This window comes from Pagrus major, chromosome 8 (genome assembly GCF_040436345.1).
Source record: "Pagrus major chromosome 8, Pma_NU_1.0".
Classification (NCBI taxonomy): domain Eukaryota; kingdom Metazoa; phylum Chordata; class Actinopteri; order Spariformes; family Sparidae; genus Pagrus; species Pagrus major.
The window spans coordinates 22,009,344-22,025,346 of NC_133222.1; the positions used below are offsets into that span (position 1 = coordinate 22,009,344).

Sequence of the window (16,003 nt, forward strand, 5' to 3'; positions counted from 1 at the left end):
GAGCACCGACGACGGAGAACGTCCTGGAAAATGTGCAGTCCCGTACAGGTGACCATGTAATGAGCGGTCGGTCAGTAGTGTCGGGTCACGTCTGGCCCTTACAGGTGTGCACGTCCACCTGCTGGTGGCAGTCTCGGCAGTGCACGGCGCAGCACCAGTGGAACTTGCACTCGCACTTGGTGGTCCGGCTGACCCGCGACGTGTCGTAGCCTCGACCGCAGCACATCACCTCACAGCCGTCGATGCCGCGAGACGTCCGGTTACAGACCCGCCCTCCAGTCCCCATCGACCCTGAAGACAGAGAGAGAGGGAGAGAAGGAGAGGTCAATGAGCTTTTAAGAATTATAAATAAATATGGATATGACTTGAGAACTGGTGGAAAGAAGTTTTGCCATGATCATCTTTCTTAGATTTCTGAAGTTCCTTTTTTTCCCATCTGTGAAAACCTGTGGTTTCACACATAAAAACAAAGAAAACATTTGGGAGAAAAGGGTTTTTTTCATGTGTGAAGCCAGGTGGGGGAAAAAATTCAGGAGAAATTATTTTTGTAATGTGTGAAACTAAAAAAAAAAACATTCTGTGAGGAGAATTATTTATTTTTGTTGCTCATTTTGACCACAAGAGGCTGAAGTGCACGACTACTCATGTTCTAAATGGGACTAAAAGCATTCATGTTTTCTTTTAGCGGAGTTTTTAATTTCTCTGTGCACACTAAACACAACATACATCTATTGTGTGTTAGCGGTTATGTAACATTACTGTCGTGTCTTTCTTTTGGCGAGGAATGTGTCACACTCGGCGCTAATCTGCCGTTAGTGCCACGGGTGGAATACTGTGTATTATCAGCCTTCTCATCAGTGTCTCTACAGGCTACAACCGAGAGGACTCTTGTGTTTAGAGTGCAGAGAGGTATTAAAACTCCCCTGGAAGAACATGGATGCTTTTCATCTTATTTAGGACATGAGTAGTCCAGCACTTCAGCCTCTTGTGGTCAAAATGAGAGTTACAAAAACAAACACTTAAAGAAGAACTTAAAAAATGTTTTTCATTCTGTTCATTCTGTTCTCGACACACTCTCGACTTTCAATTACTGGAAAAGTTCCTGATCTGAGCATCTTCAGAATCATCTTGCAGCACAAAATATGTTTCGGGTGCATGGGGGCCAGTCTGCTAAATACGAGGGGTCTCAGGGATTTCTGACCTTTTATTTAACACCTGTAACCTGCAAGGCAAATCTGTAAGGCAACTGAACAGTTAAGCCAATTATTTTCTTCATATAATTTAAGATTGATTTACAGTTTGTAGTGTTGAAAGGAGACGGGCGAGCAACACAACGTGCTTGAAGTACCAAAAGTAAAAACGAGAGGAAATCTAACTTAATGCATGTTTAAACTTTCCTTCTCAAACATTGTTCCCGGACTCAAGTGAACGATGAGGTGAACTTCATTTCTTCTTGAGGTTAAATCAGTTTTTACTGCAGCAGTAGGTTTTTCATTTCCCACTGAAACAACATCAGATTTCTCCACTAAATGCAAAAACACATTTTAGTCGTTTCCTTCCAACATGAGATTTCCTGTTTGACACCTACACTCACAATTATTCCAGGCTAAAAAGGTGAGAAGCATCATGGGAAATCACTTGGACGTTTTGAAGGAACAATCCCTCTTAACAAAGCTGGTCCGGTGTGGAATCAAGACTTGGCGGGTACACGAGCCAATCCGAGAAGTTTTACCGGTAATGGAGAGCCAATGGGAGCGCGGTATAATTCTGGCAGTACGCTACAGATGAGACAGAGGGGGCGAGTAAGATGATGAACGTTGGACGGAGGAGAGATGAGAGATTGATGATAGGAGCCGTCAGCCTGCACTCCCACTCTTCATCAGCTCTTCATTTTACAGGAGACATCCATCGCTCGCTCACACACACACACACACACACACACCACACACACACACACACACACACTCTCAGCACTATCTCCTCAGACTGGCCACACTGATCGTGTACACAATCTCCTGAATGTCGCCTTCACCGGCCCACACACACACACACACACACACACACACACACACACCCTCCAATTTCCCAATAACGGGCCATATTTGTCGTGCATCCCAAATTTAAATTAGTTGTGTTAATAAACAACATTTTTCAGCAGGCAAAATCTGAAGTATATTCACCTTTTCTGTCTGAAATCTGACAACAAAACTGCACTTAATGCCAGCAGTTCAAGAGACTGGTAAAAGTAGAAGTACTGACTCAACTACTCGGCCATTTCTGTTCAAAGCTAACTGAAGCTCACGTCATATTAATATAATTCAAAGACTATCAAACTTAAAGGTAGAATCAGTAGGATTTCTCCCAGCTGTTCCTAAACACACCACAAAGACAGTTGATTGTTGAGTCTCATTCCCAGGATGTCAAATAGTCACATTTTGGGTTGGTAAAGCGTCCCAAGCAGCAACAAAGTGATTAAATAAGAAAGTCCAGGCAGATGGCTGCAGAGTCTTATTTTCTCATGACACCTCCGGGCCTTCGTGGGATTTGATTATCAGCTGAAAAAATAAGAAGTATAGATTTCTCATTGGCTCAGTGTTTCACAGTAGTACTGTAACTATTTTGTATATTTGACCTCTGTGAGCTTCACTTTGCTGCCTACCAGCACAGCACATTGAAGAAGTCTATAAAGAGCAGTCATCACACCCTGCGTCAGCAGAGCTTTTACATACACTACAGAATAATGCTGACAGCATCACACTCATCACAAACAGACCACATCTCATTAAAATCACAACAATTCAACTGCATCTTTTCTGCCTGTTACGACGAGGTGTTACAGAGCTCACAGACTGCAGCAGAAAACACAACTACAGCTGGCAGCTTCAACCAAACACACACTGATTGTCCAAATACACTTTTCAGCCATTTGATCATTTTAGTGCCCGATTAAAATGATTGTTTTTATTATTATTATTGTTTTGGAATGTCATACCCTTATGAGACAGTGAAGAGCTGACTGATGATGAGGTGAGTGAGAAAGATGGGAAATGACTTCAAAATGATCCCCAGCTGACACGGTCAGAGTCCTAGATGCCTTCAGCCACAGAGACATCCTAATCAACAATAATCTTAATAACTTATCTTGAACATTTATCAATGTGAAATGCAAAACAATCTTCTGGTTCAGGCCTTTCAAATTAAAGGATTCGCTTTTCTAAAAAAAAATATTATTGTAAATTGAATATCTTTACGTTTTGGACGTCACTTTGGACTCTGAGAAACTGATGGTCACTTTTCAATATGCTAATCATTTTGACCAAACTTTATTCACAAATATAAATTAATAAACAAAAGCCAAACTTTTTGGAAGTGGCTGCTCAGACTTCATTATCCGAAGGGGAAAGTCTTTTTCACAGCAATATCAAACAATATATTTTTTCTATATCTGAATGCACAAACAATAAAGCTGTTAAAACCTTTAACCTTTGTCAACTTTACATGACAGTAATTTTAATTCGTTTTTGTTTTTTAATTTTTGATTCCTTCTATCTTTTTTGTACGACAACTTTTGATCCTCCTGGTGTGTTTTGAATTGTTTATTTTGTAGCTGATATACAGAAGATGATGTTTATGTGCTGTATATAATAGAAAAAAAGAAACATCTGAAGCCCTGTGAAATCAAAAAAGCATCACTAACTCTGCAGTCTTTTCAAGTTTTGTGATAATCTTGAATATGTTTGAATTTTGATCCTAAAAAACTGGATTAAACCCGTCCTGTAGCTGCTGCGGTGCAGATGTTCATCCAGCAGAGGACTTTGGCTGCACTGTGCAGGTGTGACTGACTGCTCCTGTCTGACTGTGAAGTGTTACTGAAGAAGAACATGTGTGTCTCCTGTATAAATAAAGGTTTAGAAAAAATGATGCACTGGCTTCAAGTACCATCTCGAACATTGTTCTGGAATTTGCTCGTGTTTACATTCTGCTCCGCTCTGCGAGTGCGGCCCGTCTCTGCACCGTTCCCTCACCAGGTAATATGTCTGGGCATGACCCGAAGCCCCGCCCTTCTTTGGCAGCGCGCCCGCCCGTCATCCGCGGTATGCTGCCCCGCTAGAGATGACATCACGGCCAGAGTCTTCCTCACAGCCTTCGCTCTCCCTGCGTCTGCTTATTGAATTAAGATGAGGGGGCGCCGAGAGATGAGTTTAGCACCTGAGCCTCGCCGGGGCCGAGGGAAATTGATTTCACACTTTAAAGAGGCACAGAGGGGCCGTCTCACTATCTCTGTGGGCTCCAAGCCTCTGTGTGTGTGTGTGTGTGTGTGTGTGTCCATCTGTCTGTGAGAAAGGATTCAGTGTGTGTGTTTCCAGGATGATTGAGGGTAAGTTTGCATGTCTTTCAGAGGTTTTTCAGTGTGTGTGGGTGATGTGAGAAAGAACAAGAGCGAATAACTCAAAGTGTGTGTCTCAAGAGCGATTGTGTGTCATGTTTGTGTTAGTGTGTGTAAGCGTGTGTGTAAGTGTGCGTCTTAAAGAGAGGGAGAGATTCGATGTACAGTACATGTCAGGATTGAGAGCGAGTTTACATGCCTGACTCTGTGTGTGTCCCAGAGGAGCATGTCTTTAGAGAGCGAGCAAGTTAAGTTCTCATGAGAGGCCCAGGGCCAACAGTGTGTGTGTGTGTGTGTGTGTGTGTGTTACCTCACCCTGCTTACATGTACACAGCACATAAAGCCCTCATGTCTGCTGTGAACCCTCTGCTTGTTCCCAAAAGGGGGCCAGAGGTCCATCAGGATAATGATTTGAGCAGCACATAGGGAGCACAATGAGGCCATGATCAGACTGTTGGGACGCAGCTGATGATTATTTTCATTGTCAATTAATCTGCAGATTATCTTCTCATTAAAATCATTAATTGTTTGGTCAATAAAACGTCAGAAAAAAAAAAAAAATCCATCACACTTGCTGCTCTCTGTCTCTCTCTGACAGAGTGAGGAGCGATCAAACTGTAAAACAAGGCAGTGCCGATCGAATATGAATAAACTACAGACTACACTACTTGAGGCCTTGATTTTGGCCTTGGTGGTTTGAAACCATAAGTGACTATATTTGGAAACGGTGGCGCTGGGGAAGATATCCTGATTGGATCTGACTGAGAACCCGAGGGCATGCCGTGTCAGCCAATTGCCAATCACAAGGCAGCCAAGCTGTAAAGCATACCCTGCTTTATCTTCTCTATTACTCTGAATGGGACCATAATTTACTAAATGATAACATGCGGTATTGAAGAAGACTTGAAACTAGCGATTGAGACCACAGACTTATTAAGAAACTGTTTACTGAGGTAATGAGTTAACTGAGTTAAGTAGTCATTTTCTCATGAGCTTAAATACAATCGGACTTCTTTTCTAAAACCAGTGGCATCTCCCCCTGCTGGCCATTAGAAAGACTGCAGGTTCAAGGCACTTCTGCATCGGCTTTAGAGGATGGATACCAGACCCTCAGGTTCAGGCAAAAATTTAGAAATGATGTCCAGGGGCCTCATTTATAATAATGTTCTTTGATTTGTACTTAAACCTCTTAAGATCATTTCTGATGGTGTGCTTACTTTCAATTCATAAAAGATGCTGAGCATGAAACCCTTGCTTAAGCAAGAGTCTTATTTGTAACAAACACACCTAGGATCTATAAGTTGCAAATCAGCTTAAACTGACAGCACCTGCCTGGCGATTAAATATTCAGGAATAGTCCTGGTCAAAGAGAGAAAATCAAACTTTTTGGAAGGCGAGATCGGGTCGGGTTTGGACGTAAAAATGTGGCCCGAGCTGTAATTTGCTCCACTTTTCAGAAGAGGAAGCCTCGTCCACTATCTATACTGTCTATGATTGCAACCCTCCTCCTCCCTCCATGTTTCCTGTCTGTAAACTGTCCAAAAGCTAAAGTACCAACAGATAAATCAACTGTGGAACTTATTTAATGACACCTTCATGCTCAGAGACAAGACTACGCTCTCGTAGCTTTTATCTCCACACATCAAACAGCCCTGCCCTCTAAATTAAAACCATACTTCGGACCATTCTTCATGCTTCTTTAAGGTCATAAAACTGTCTTAGCACCTGAAAGACCATGACGGAGCCTGAGAACATCGACTACAGCACACAGAAGACATGACAAGGTTTGAATCTCTACAACATCCAAAGTTTCCTTTGACCAAGAAATATATCTTAAGTGCAAAAATCTACAGCTCAGTCACACTCACGCCTGTTTTGTTTTCAGGTTGGGCCATGATTGGAAAATATAGGAAAGAGTGATCAACCTGCACTTTAAACTGCATTTTTCAAGAAATAACACCTAACAGAAGACGACTTTGGAGAAACGCGTCTCACTTTGACACCAAACACAAACTCCTCCACTGTGTGTGTGTGTGTGTGTGTGTGTGTTGTATTATGTCGTATGATCCAACCTGCCCCTGAAATATGCCTCTCTTTGCAGGCCAATCGTGCCCTCCGGCGTGTGTGTGTGTTTGCAGCAGTGGTGATTTATAGTGATCTGTGGTGCTCTAAGGTTTCAGCCTACAGAAGTGTGTAATGGGTCTTAAACTGGCCGACACCCGATCGCCACGGATCATCTGCTGCCTGACAGGCATCCACCTCCGACTGGAACACACACACACACACACACACACACACACACACACACACACACACACACACACACACACACACACTCTTCTCTTTCTCTCACACGGTTTTCATACACAAACATTTTCTTTCTCACACCGTCTCACTGTCCTGTTCCGAGCCACACACATAAACACAGATTTTACTCAGACACACATTTCTTTAACAGACTATCCGTCTGGGCACTAACACTGGAGGTAAAGTACTGACCTGTTGGAAACTGTCTTACAACTAAAAACCTCGGGTTGAAACATCTGAATTTTTGTGTGTGTTAATATAATCGATTCACAGAAAAGTCCTACAGAACTACAGACAGTCAGGCGTGTTTTTTATGTTTAAATCTGAGCAAAAAAAATGCTCAGGTCAATAATTCTGTCAAACCTGAGTGATGCAAAAATTATGCTTATATCAGGGCCATTCATTGTGAGTTGAACCTCAAAGAACACGCTAGCAATCAACCATAACTGCTCAAAGACATTGAAGGTTCAACTGTAAGAAAACATCCTCTGACAAACAGGAGCAACATCAAATTAGGCTTGTTTTCATCCCCTTATTTTAAAGTCTACTCGAATAATGAATGAGTAAAAAAACTGACAAATCTGTGCTAATCTGAGTGTTTAAAATACCACCTCCAAACTTCTGAGTCTGTCATCACTGGGCTTCTACAGAGGTTAGCATGCCCCTTGTGGCACAAAAAAAACCCTGGAAGATGATGACAGATATTAAAACCAGTTCTGTTATGTGTTAATAAAAGTAAGAGCAGTTTTGGCAGGTTTGAGATGCCAAGAACTTCTGAAGGTTTTGTTTGTGTAATTCATCCAAACATTTGTGATCAAGCATTTGATCACCCTCATAATAAATCTGTTACCACCATGTTCACACCAACCATGTTTGTTGAAGTGGTTCAGTTCAACTCTGGAGCGTTAACATCTTTGTTATGGTTCATTTAGTGAAAATAATAACATTTCAACTCAGCTGGAACCAAACCAAAAGTTTGAAATCTCAAGAGAAATAATGTCAGATGCTAAATGTGGATGAAAATATGACATTTTATATATGTTTTGGTAAAAATAAAACCGTTTCAAGAGTCTCTGAATGAAAAATAAATATTTCAACGTGTAGTTTAAACCTCAACAACCAAATATTGCCTTATTTCAATCTGGACATCTTTTGGCCTGCAAATTACCAAATCAGTGCTGGAGAGTTGAGTGTATCTACAGTTACAATTGTAATCTGATTCATTTACAGTCAGATTTAGTCATCTCCAAACTCAATGTGGTATGAAAGCACTCTGAAGAGGGTTTAAGAACCAACAGAAAAAAGGAAAAAACTTGGAGGGTGTCTACCTGACTCGTGGTCCCGTATGCAGTAGTCTGGCGAGTCCTCAAAGTACACCAGGTCGTTCTTGCTGGGTCGTTTGAAGTGTGTGTGCGCGGCAGTGAACCCAGTGCCGTACTGGTTGACGGCCACCTGCACGGCGCCGTTGTACCTCTTGCGAAGGTGGTCGCCGGTGCGCCTGAAGTCGGACATGGCCAGCCAGCAGGTCCGAACGCTGCACGAGCCGCTGACGCCGTGACATTTGCACTCCAGAGTCATGAAGCGCTTCACCGCCTGGCAAGGAGACAAGAGAAGTCACGCATACTGACTGTAAAATGCAAATATTCACCTAATTCTAGAAAAAGAAAGTTGGTTTAGTTGCTTGGTTCGGTTCAAATCTAGTTTTTCGCAATAAAATGCCCATATTTCTGACCTTCCTGCCGGCTCGGTTGTTGTGCAAGTTCATGAGCGCCCGGGCGTCCCTCTCCTTCCTCTCTTTGGCATCCACGAAGGCCTGGCTGAAGCGCATGGCGTGCTCCACGTGGTCACTGCAGCCGCCCCAGTCAAAAGAGCCCTTGGCGTCCCGCGACGAGCCCTTCTTGGTGGGATCGCAGGAGCAGGAGTCCAGCTCGCCTTGGCTGCAGGCCCGCGCCAACGTGTAAACCACACCGGCTGAGGAGATCGCGTACATGAAGGCCACCTCGCGGCTGCCTGAGGGATGAGGACAAAATATTGTAAACAGAAAGCAAACACCTTTAAGGAAAGCAGGTCCTTCCTAGATTTTTTTTAATGTCATGCACAGAAGAATCTGATTTATTTACCTTGATGTTCAAAGTGGGAAACATATTTTTGCTGAGTTTCTAAAAATCTCAACAGGAGAAATTATATTTTAACAGGCCAATACCAACCTAAAGTCCCAAATCTATGAGAACAAGTGTTTTTTTGGCAATTCATTCGATAGTTCCTGAGATAGTCAAAACCACAAATATGAACCTCATGATGGCACTGGAGAAAAGGTCAGAGGATCATCAAAGTCATCCTCTGGGGCACCACGAATATCCCTGAATCTGAATATACAAAATCATTTCATGGCAATCCATTCAACACTGAGGTGCTTCAGTCTGGACTAAAGTGATCCAATCCCTCGAGCCATGTCGTGTTTGGCTAAAAAACATACAGAGCTTCACACTGAGGTCAGAACCCTGACACCATATTCTCTGTCCAAATACTGGAAACCAAAAAGGATCAGCAGAGTTACTGGTCCGCTTCTCTACATCAATAAACTCCACTGATGTGAGATGCAAATCAAACATAAAGGTTTTATCTCTCATTGATCTTGGATCTGGCGTTTCCCGATACAGGCTGGCTGACGGCACAATTAAGCCATGACAAACAGAGAGATCCTTCAAATGTTTGGCCACCGCTGCTACCTGTATGAGCGATGTTTGTTGTTGTCTGCTCAGAGCTTTTATTTCATGCAGGGCATGAAATGAAAAACGCTTCATCTACCTCCAACATGGACAAACAGCAAACGTTTACCAGCAATGCCCTGATAGAGAACCCTGATCTCCCTCTACTTGTAACTGATGAGAGATCAGAGACATCAAAGGCTGAAAGACAGGGTGTGTGTGAGTGTGTGTCTGTGTGTGTGTGTGTGTGTGACTAACTTCTGCAACCGAGTTATGACACACACACAAACACAATGAAAGAAATGGATTTTTTACATGTTTAGAGCCATAAACTGGTCTCTTTAAAAAGTTTAATTGATAAAACAATTTATGATTTAAAAAATGATTGTTTAAAGTTGTGATATGTAAAATAAGGCCAGAAATTGAAGGTAGCTCCAGAAACATAGGGGGCAGCATATCACCAGAGTAAGACAACTGCTGCTGCTCTTTGCTCACTATCCCTGGCTGTAGCTAGCTACTGTTAGCCGTGGAGCCAGTGCTACTTTGTCTGGGCTTCACAGGGGGGAGTCACCTGCCTTATGTGAGATTGAACACGACTGGACCCCAAACTGGGACTAAACTCAGCCTCCAAGACTGACTGAGATCAGTTTGACAACAGGAGATGCAGTATGGAGGTGATTTACAGCGCCTCTGACCAAGACTATGACTGTGAAGACACGGCAGGGACGGGAGAAGCAGTGTGAATTGATTCATTTCGACCAAACCAGAGGTGATTGTGGAAAGACAAACCAAGACTGTGTTGTTGAGTTTTATTTAGTCTATGGCGAGTTTTAGGATAAGTTAACGGGGCGATTAAACTCATCCTAGTTCGGTAACAGAGAGAAAGTTGAATTCAGAAGGTGCCCAGTTGTATTTTTCTGTTAATGAGGAAAATAGAAGTAAGAGTATTTCATTTTCTTGACATTTTCTGAGTTTATTTTGTTAATTTATCATGCTAACAGCTGTACCAGTCAGCTGAAACAAAGTTGTATTTGACATAACATCAGCACTGTTGTTTCTTCGAACTCTGTTGATAATGTTAGTTCATTTTTTTTTTAAAGTTCTTAACAACAATTCTGGCCATATCTCACAAAGTGCTCCTTTAAATCAATCATTCAATCTCTAAACTGTCCAGTCATCATGATCCAGAAGAGAGAGAGGTGAAATGCGTTTCTAAAAATGGGGGGAAGAAGCTTTGCAAGAAAAATGTAGCATCTTTTAGACTTTTGCGGCGCAGGGTTTCACCATTTTTATCATGTCTTATCATCCAGATTGATATAAATGTAAATAAATCCAAGCAATACAACCCTAATTCAATAAAAGTTGGGAAGATACAAAACATAAACATAAATAAAAACAAAATGCAGTAATTTACAAACAAAGTGTGTTTACTGACAATAGATCTATGTAGAGAACAATTAAATATGTTATTTGTCAAGGAAGTATATTTACTTTACTGATTCTAAGATAGTTTGCCAATTTTAGCCTTTTTTATTTGACAAAGTTCTTGTACATCTCCTTGTGTTCAGACAAATTCAAGATTTGGTCTATTAGGTCAAATTTAATTTTTTTTTGTAAAACAGGTGAGGTAGCTATAAAAAAGTTTTGTTATCAGTATTGAAACTCAGGTGTTGTATTAACACAAGTATTTAAAAACTACAGATGACACCCTGCCTTGGCAAACACACACATTCATACAGCGATCAGTGTGTGCGTCCCAGTCCAGCAGCTAAGTTGAGCGTGCCTAACGAGGTTAATGAGGAGAACGCTGAGAGAACACGACACCACTGAGGGAAAACTCCTGTGTAATTGTTTGAAATTAGCCCGCTGACATTGACAATAAGGAGCTTCTGACGGGGCCCCGACGTGCCGTGATAATGCTGTGTGACACGGCCGGGGCCCGGCTGGGAGGTCCGAATACCACACGGCTGATTAGAGGCCCCGACATGAAACGGACTAAGTCGAAGGATCCGCCTCGCAGGTTAAATCTCAGGGCATGGGAGAGGAACATCAGGCCGCCAGGTCCTGATGATCCTCCAGAAGCAATAAAAAAAAGATTATGACTTGTTATAACACGTCCTCACAGGAGTAACAGACTGATTTTAGCTGCTGAGACGCACAGTGACACGTTTAATTTGACAGGATGCTTCTGTCCAGACCTCACATCTGTCACAGGCAGCAGCAGGCTGCTTTTCATTTCAGTCTCTGATGCTGCTAATTGCAACAACTAATTACTGCATGGGAGGAGGCATCTGTCATGGTCTTTATAACATTTATTGTCCACGACAACCCTCCCCCCAAAAAATATGTGACCGTGTCTTCTCTTGACTTTGAAAAGCTCCATAAATCAGGTGTCTTCTTCTGCAAATGATCCCATAAGATAAACAGAGTTAATGACCCGACGTGGATCTTGAAAGTGGTGGGATTACTTTTATTTGGAAAAAGTCAAAATTTCTTACATTCCTCATTTGAACGAGCTGAGTGGAGAGTAATTTCCTTACTGAGACGGTAGCTGAAGTGGATTGAACATAAACATCGTTATGATGAAACTGAATCAAAAACTTTGTATTTTTGTATAAACCTGCAACTAATCACTTTTATTTTTAAAAAAATCTGTAGATTATATTTTCCCATTCACATTGATTAATTGCCTCATTTACAAAATGTCAGAAAATATTGAAAAATGAACATCGCACTTTCCAAAAGTCCCAGGTTATGTCTTCAAAACCCAAGATATACAATAAAAATGATATACAACAGAGAAAATCTTATCATCTGTGAAGCTGGATCTGGCAAATGTTATTATGGTATCTATTCCGTATTACTGCTTGCTAAATGACTTACACGATTACTCAGCTATCAGAACTGTTACAGATTACTTTTTCCTCCATTGACAAATCTTTTCAGCACTAAATCTGCATACCAGACGTCATGTAGTTGCTTCAACAAAGTACTGAGCGGCATGTTCGACTCACCATAAGAACACATGGACAGAGAAACCAGTCGGCTGCACCGACGTGATAAATGTACAATTGTAAAGTGAGACGAGGCGTGGAATGTGATCCAACCTCTGTGAAGAAGAGAACATATCTGTGAGGGAACCGTTTCCCAGAGTGCCTCAGTGTTGCAATAAATCTACCCAACACTCTGAAAACCAATCAATTGCTGAGATTTGTCAGCATTAAGTTGAGACATATGGTCAAACATGTTGGTTACTGCAGAGCGGAGCGCTGTAACACACATGATCATGCAGAGATTGAATTCCAAAAGGTGCCAGCAGCGCACAATGACCTGGAAACACGAACCGGCGTACTGTAAACTGCTGCAGGACATCTGGCCTCCAACTTTCTATTCTTAGTCGTGCACCTGAAGTCGTCGTGTCGTTACCAAGATCCCTGCATCTTATATCATTTACTGCGCAATATAAACAAAGTTACCTCAGTACTGGTGACATTTACTGTCAAATGATTGCTGATGTTTTCCTCCAACAAAATTTTCTAATTTTCAAGTTTAGGTTCACATTAAGATTCTTTGGTTACAACAAACTACATCAGCTTACAGGGAAAACTACTGTAATTTCTATCATGCCTGTCCTAAAGAGCTGCAACCAACGACTGTTTTCATTAGCAATTGTCTTTCATGCTTAATAAATACATTATGAAGTCTATAAACTGTTAAAAAAAAGGTTAAACATGCACATCACAATTTCCCAGACCTTAAAGTGACATCTTCAAATCGCTTCTTTAGTCAAATGAACAGTCAAAAACTCATAAGACTCATTTGCTGTCATAAATGACTCAGAAAAGCAGAACATTTTCACATTTTAGAAGCTAGAACCAGCAAATGTTTGACATTTTTGCTTGAATAATGACTGAAATGATTGATTGTGGTTAATTTTCGTATGACTGACTAATCCACTAATGGTTGAAACTCTATTGTCCTTCTGAGGGGTCAGAAGTCAACTACAGCAGCAGCCCTGGAGCTGAGAGAGGCTCAGTGACTTGCTCAGGGACACTTCAGCAGGCAGGATGCTTGCTGGACATGAAGTATTAACTTCAGAGCCTCTAAATTAAAAAGGTTTCTCCCTCAATTTGCTTTAAAACTTACGTTAGTTTGAAATTTTACTTTATTTAGGCTAAAGTAAGAAAGGTGTCCCTCAACTCACTGCGTAGCAACAGGCGTCCGAACAGGTTGTGGTCTCTGGCCGTGGTGTTGCAGTTCCAGCGGTGGTTGCGGAACTGGTGCTGGCACTCGGAGATCCAGTCCTTCATCCCGGCCCCGATGGCCTGCATCATTTTCGGGTGCTGGCGGCACAGCTGGCGCTGCTTGTTCACCAGACCAGGGATGTTGTCGCACATCACCTGGGAGCCCAGGGTGCCCATGTACCTGCGGAAGAGGTGGAGGAGCAGACACTTGTGAAAATCCCAGAAAACTTTTTAATCATTATTTGAGGAAGATACAAAAACATCTGGACACAATAGTCCAGTATCTGATTAACAGATTCTCTGAATGATCTCAGAGACAGAAATTAAAGAAAATGTTGAAGCTATTCTGTCAACAAATCTGCAAAGAACTCAATCTGTGCCTTGATATTTAGCTTCTGCAAAATAGATGAGGAGAAAAAGATAATGACATAACAAGGCAAAAAGGTGTTCGCTTAAGAACTGTGTTGAAATCACTTGAACAAGTCCACACTCCCATGTACCTGCAGAACAAGGTGATGAAAGACTGGCAGGGAATTTGAACACTTGCAGTCTGCAGCAATTAAAGACAAGAGCAGCAAGAAAAAAGGGACTGAAAGGAAATGATCTGTCCAAACAGCATCTCACTATCACAGGCAGTATGAAGTTTGGAATTTGGAAACAGAACCTTTGCAAATATTCATTAAAGATTCAAGAGAAAGACAGCAAATACTGAGAAATTAAATTATATCGAATGACTTTATCCTGGAAACTTATCTCTCCAAATATTCAGTCTCCAACTTCAGGATTTAAAAAATACAACAATGAAAACCATGGGGGGAATTTACTCGCTTCATTTCATTTCATTTCATTTCAACAAAAGGAAAACAGTTTTTATGAAAGTTTTAAAAGGAAATTTAAACGTTTTTCAAAGTCAAAAGTCAGAAAACATTTTTTACAGGTAGTCTGATTTAAAGATTAATTAAACATTTAACCGTATTGGAGCGCATTTTGCGCGTCACAGTAAACGTGCCAGTTTAATAAGAGAGCCATGCATTCAGCGCGTGGGCTTCAAGAACTGCATTTAAATAAAGATGTAAAAACAGTGCACAGCACTTACCACCAGGATGCATCGACCCCGGCCGTCAGCCAGCAGATTGTTACCGATAAATAAAAACATATTCCACTTGGCAATAAGTTCATATTAACCAAACTTTGGTCCTTTATGGATCTGGACGGAGCATTTCCATGGATGAAAGAAAAAATATAAAACATAAGAGAAGTCGGAACTTGTTGAATCTCCAAATCAAACTTGGATTAAAAAATATACCATCACAGGACAGTCGGAGGTTTGCGCGTAAAAGCCATGACCGGCTCGGGTTCTGCGCGGTGGCGAAGCGCTTATGAGGAAAAAGCAAAGAGCGGCTGTCTAATAGTCCGGCAAATATTTTCAGTGGAGATGATGAGCTATCAGGTTTAAATTGCTTTACACAAGGGGTGGGCAGAGTCCCGTCTCAGGAATGAGGTGAAGAAATGAGATGTCTGAGAGTATCTGTTCAGGCTGGTTTGACACCAGACAGGCTTGGCCCGCGTCCAGACCGGAGCTCCGCCGCTCTGAGATGTGGTCCGAGCTGATGGGCTCCTCACTCCAACTGCACCGACGCGTTCAGGGAAGAAGCCCGGGACGCTCAGCCAATGTCAGTCACCAGGAAAACGCACAAACTCGCTTAGATTCTTCACTTTTGCGCACAAGATAGTGACTTTTTTGGCACGGGATGCATATCTTTTACGCACAAGACTTCAATGGCTGCTTAGTGGTCACTGGATGCAGAAACCGGTATTTTATTTACTGATATGATAAATATTTAGACATGAAACTACACCCACATCACATAATGACCTTTCTGCTTCTAAATAAAGTTTCCAGGCTTTTATTTGTCTTATTTTGTAAACATTTAGTCATTTTCTAATCATTAAAGACTAAACTTGGAATCAAATTTGGATTTACTTAAAGGTGAGAGTCCGTTCCCATTCCTCACTGACACTCAGGTACCACATATTTCTGATCTCCAAAGCATGACGCATTGATATTTTACAGCCTTACACAAACCAACAGTCAGCCCGACTAATAACTCAGGAATGATGGTCAAAAAAAAAAAAAAAAAAAAAAAGAGGCGAAGGAAAAATTACGCACCGATTCTCCCAAACCAGCACCTAAAGGTGATGTGTCCATTTCAATTGGATTATCTATCACGGTCTTTTTGAAGTCTCTCGGGGAAATCTGTACCACTGTCACACGGTATTTCCTCCATCTTTGATCTGGCCCGGGTGTATCTGGAGGTCCGGAGACCCTGACCAGATGAGATTAATGGGCAAATTGG

At 41.8% G+C, this 16,003-nt stretch overlaps 1 protein-coding gene across 1 annotated transcript; it reads right to left on the minus strand.

Moving 5' to 3' along the window:
• Positions 1-85: 85 nt before the first annotated feature.
• Positions 86-14,825, minus strand: wnt2 (wingless-type MMTV integration site family member 2). Its single transcript, XM_073471836.1, has 5 exons — positions 14,743-14,825; positions 13,607-13,827; positions 8,427-8,704; positions 8,023-8,287; positions 86-291 (listed from the first exon to the last, which is right to left on the minus strand). Exons 1-5 carry the CDS (start codon positions 14,823-14,825, stop codon positions 86-88), a joined length of 1,053 nt encoding a protein of 350 aa, XP_073327937.1.
• Between the last annotated feature and the right edge of the window lie 1,178 nt (positions 14,826-16,003).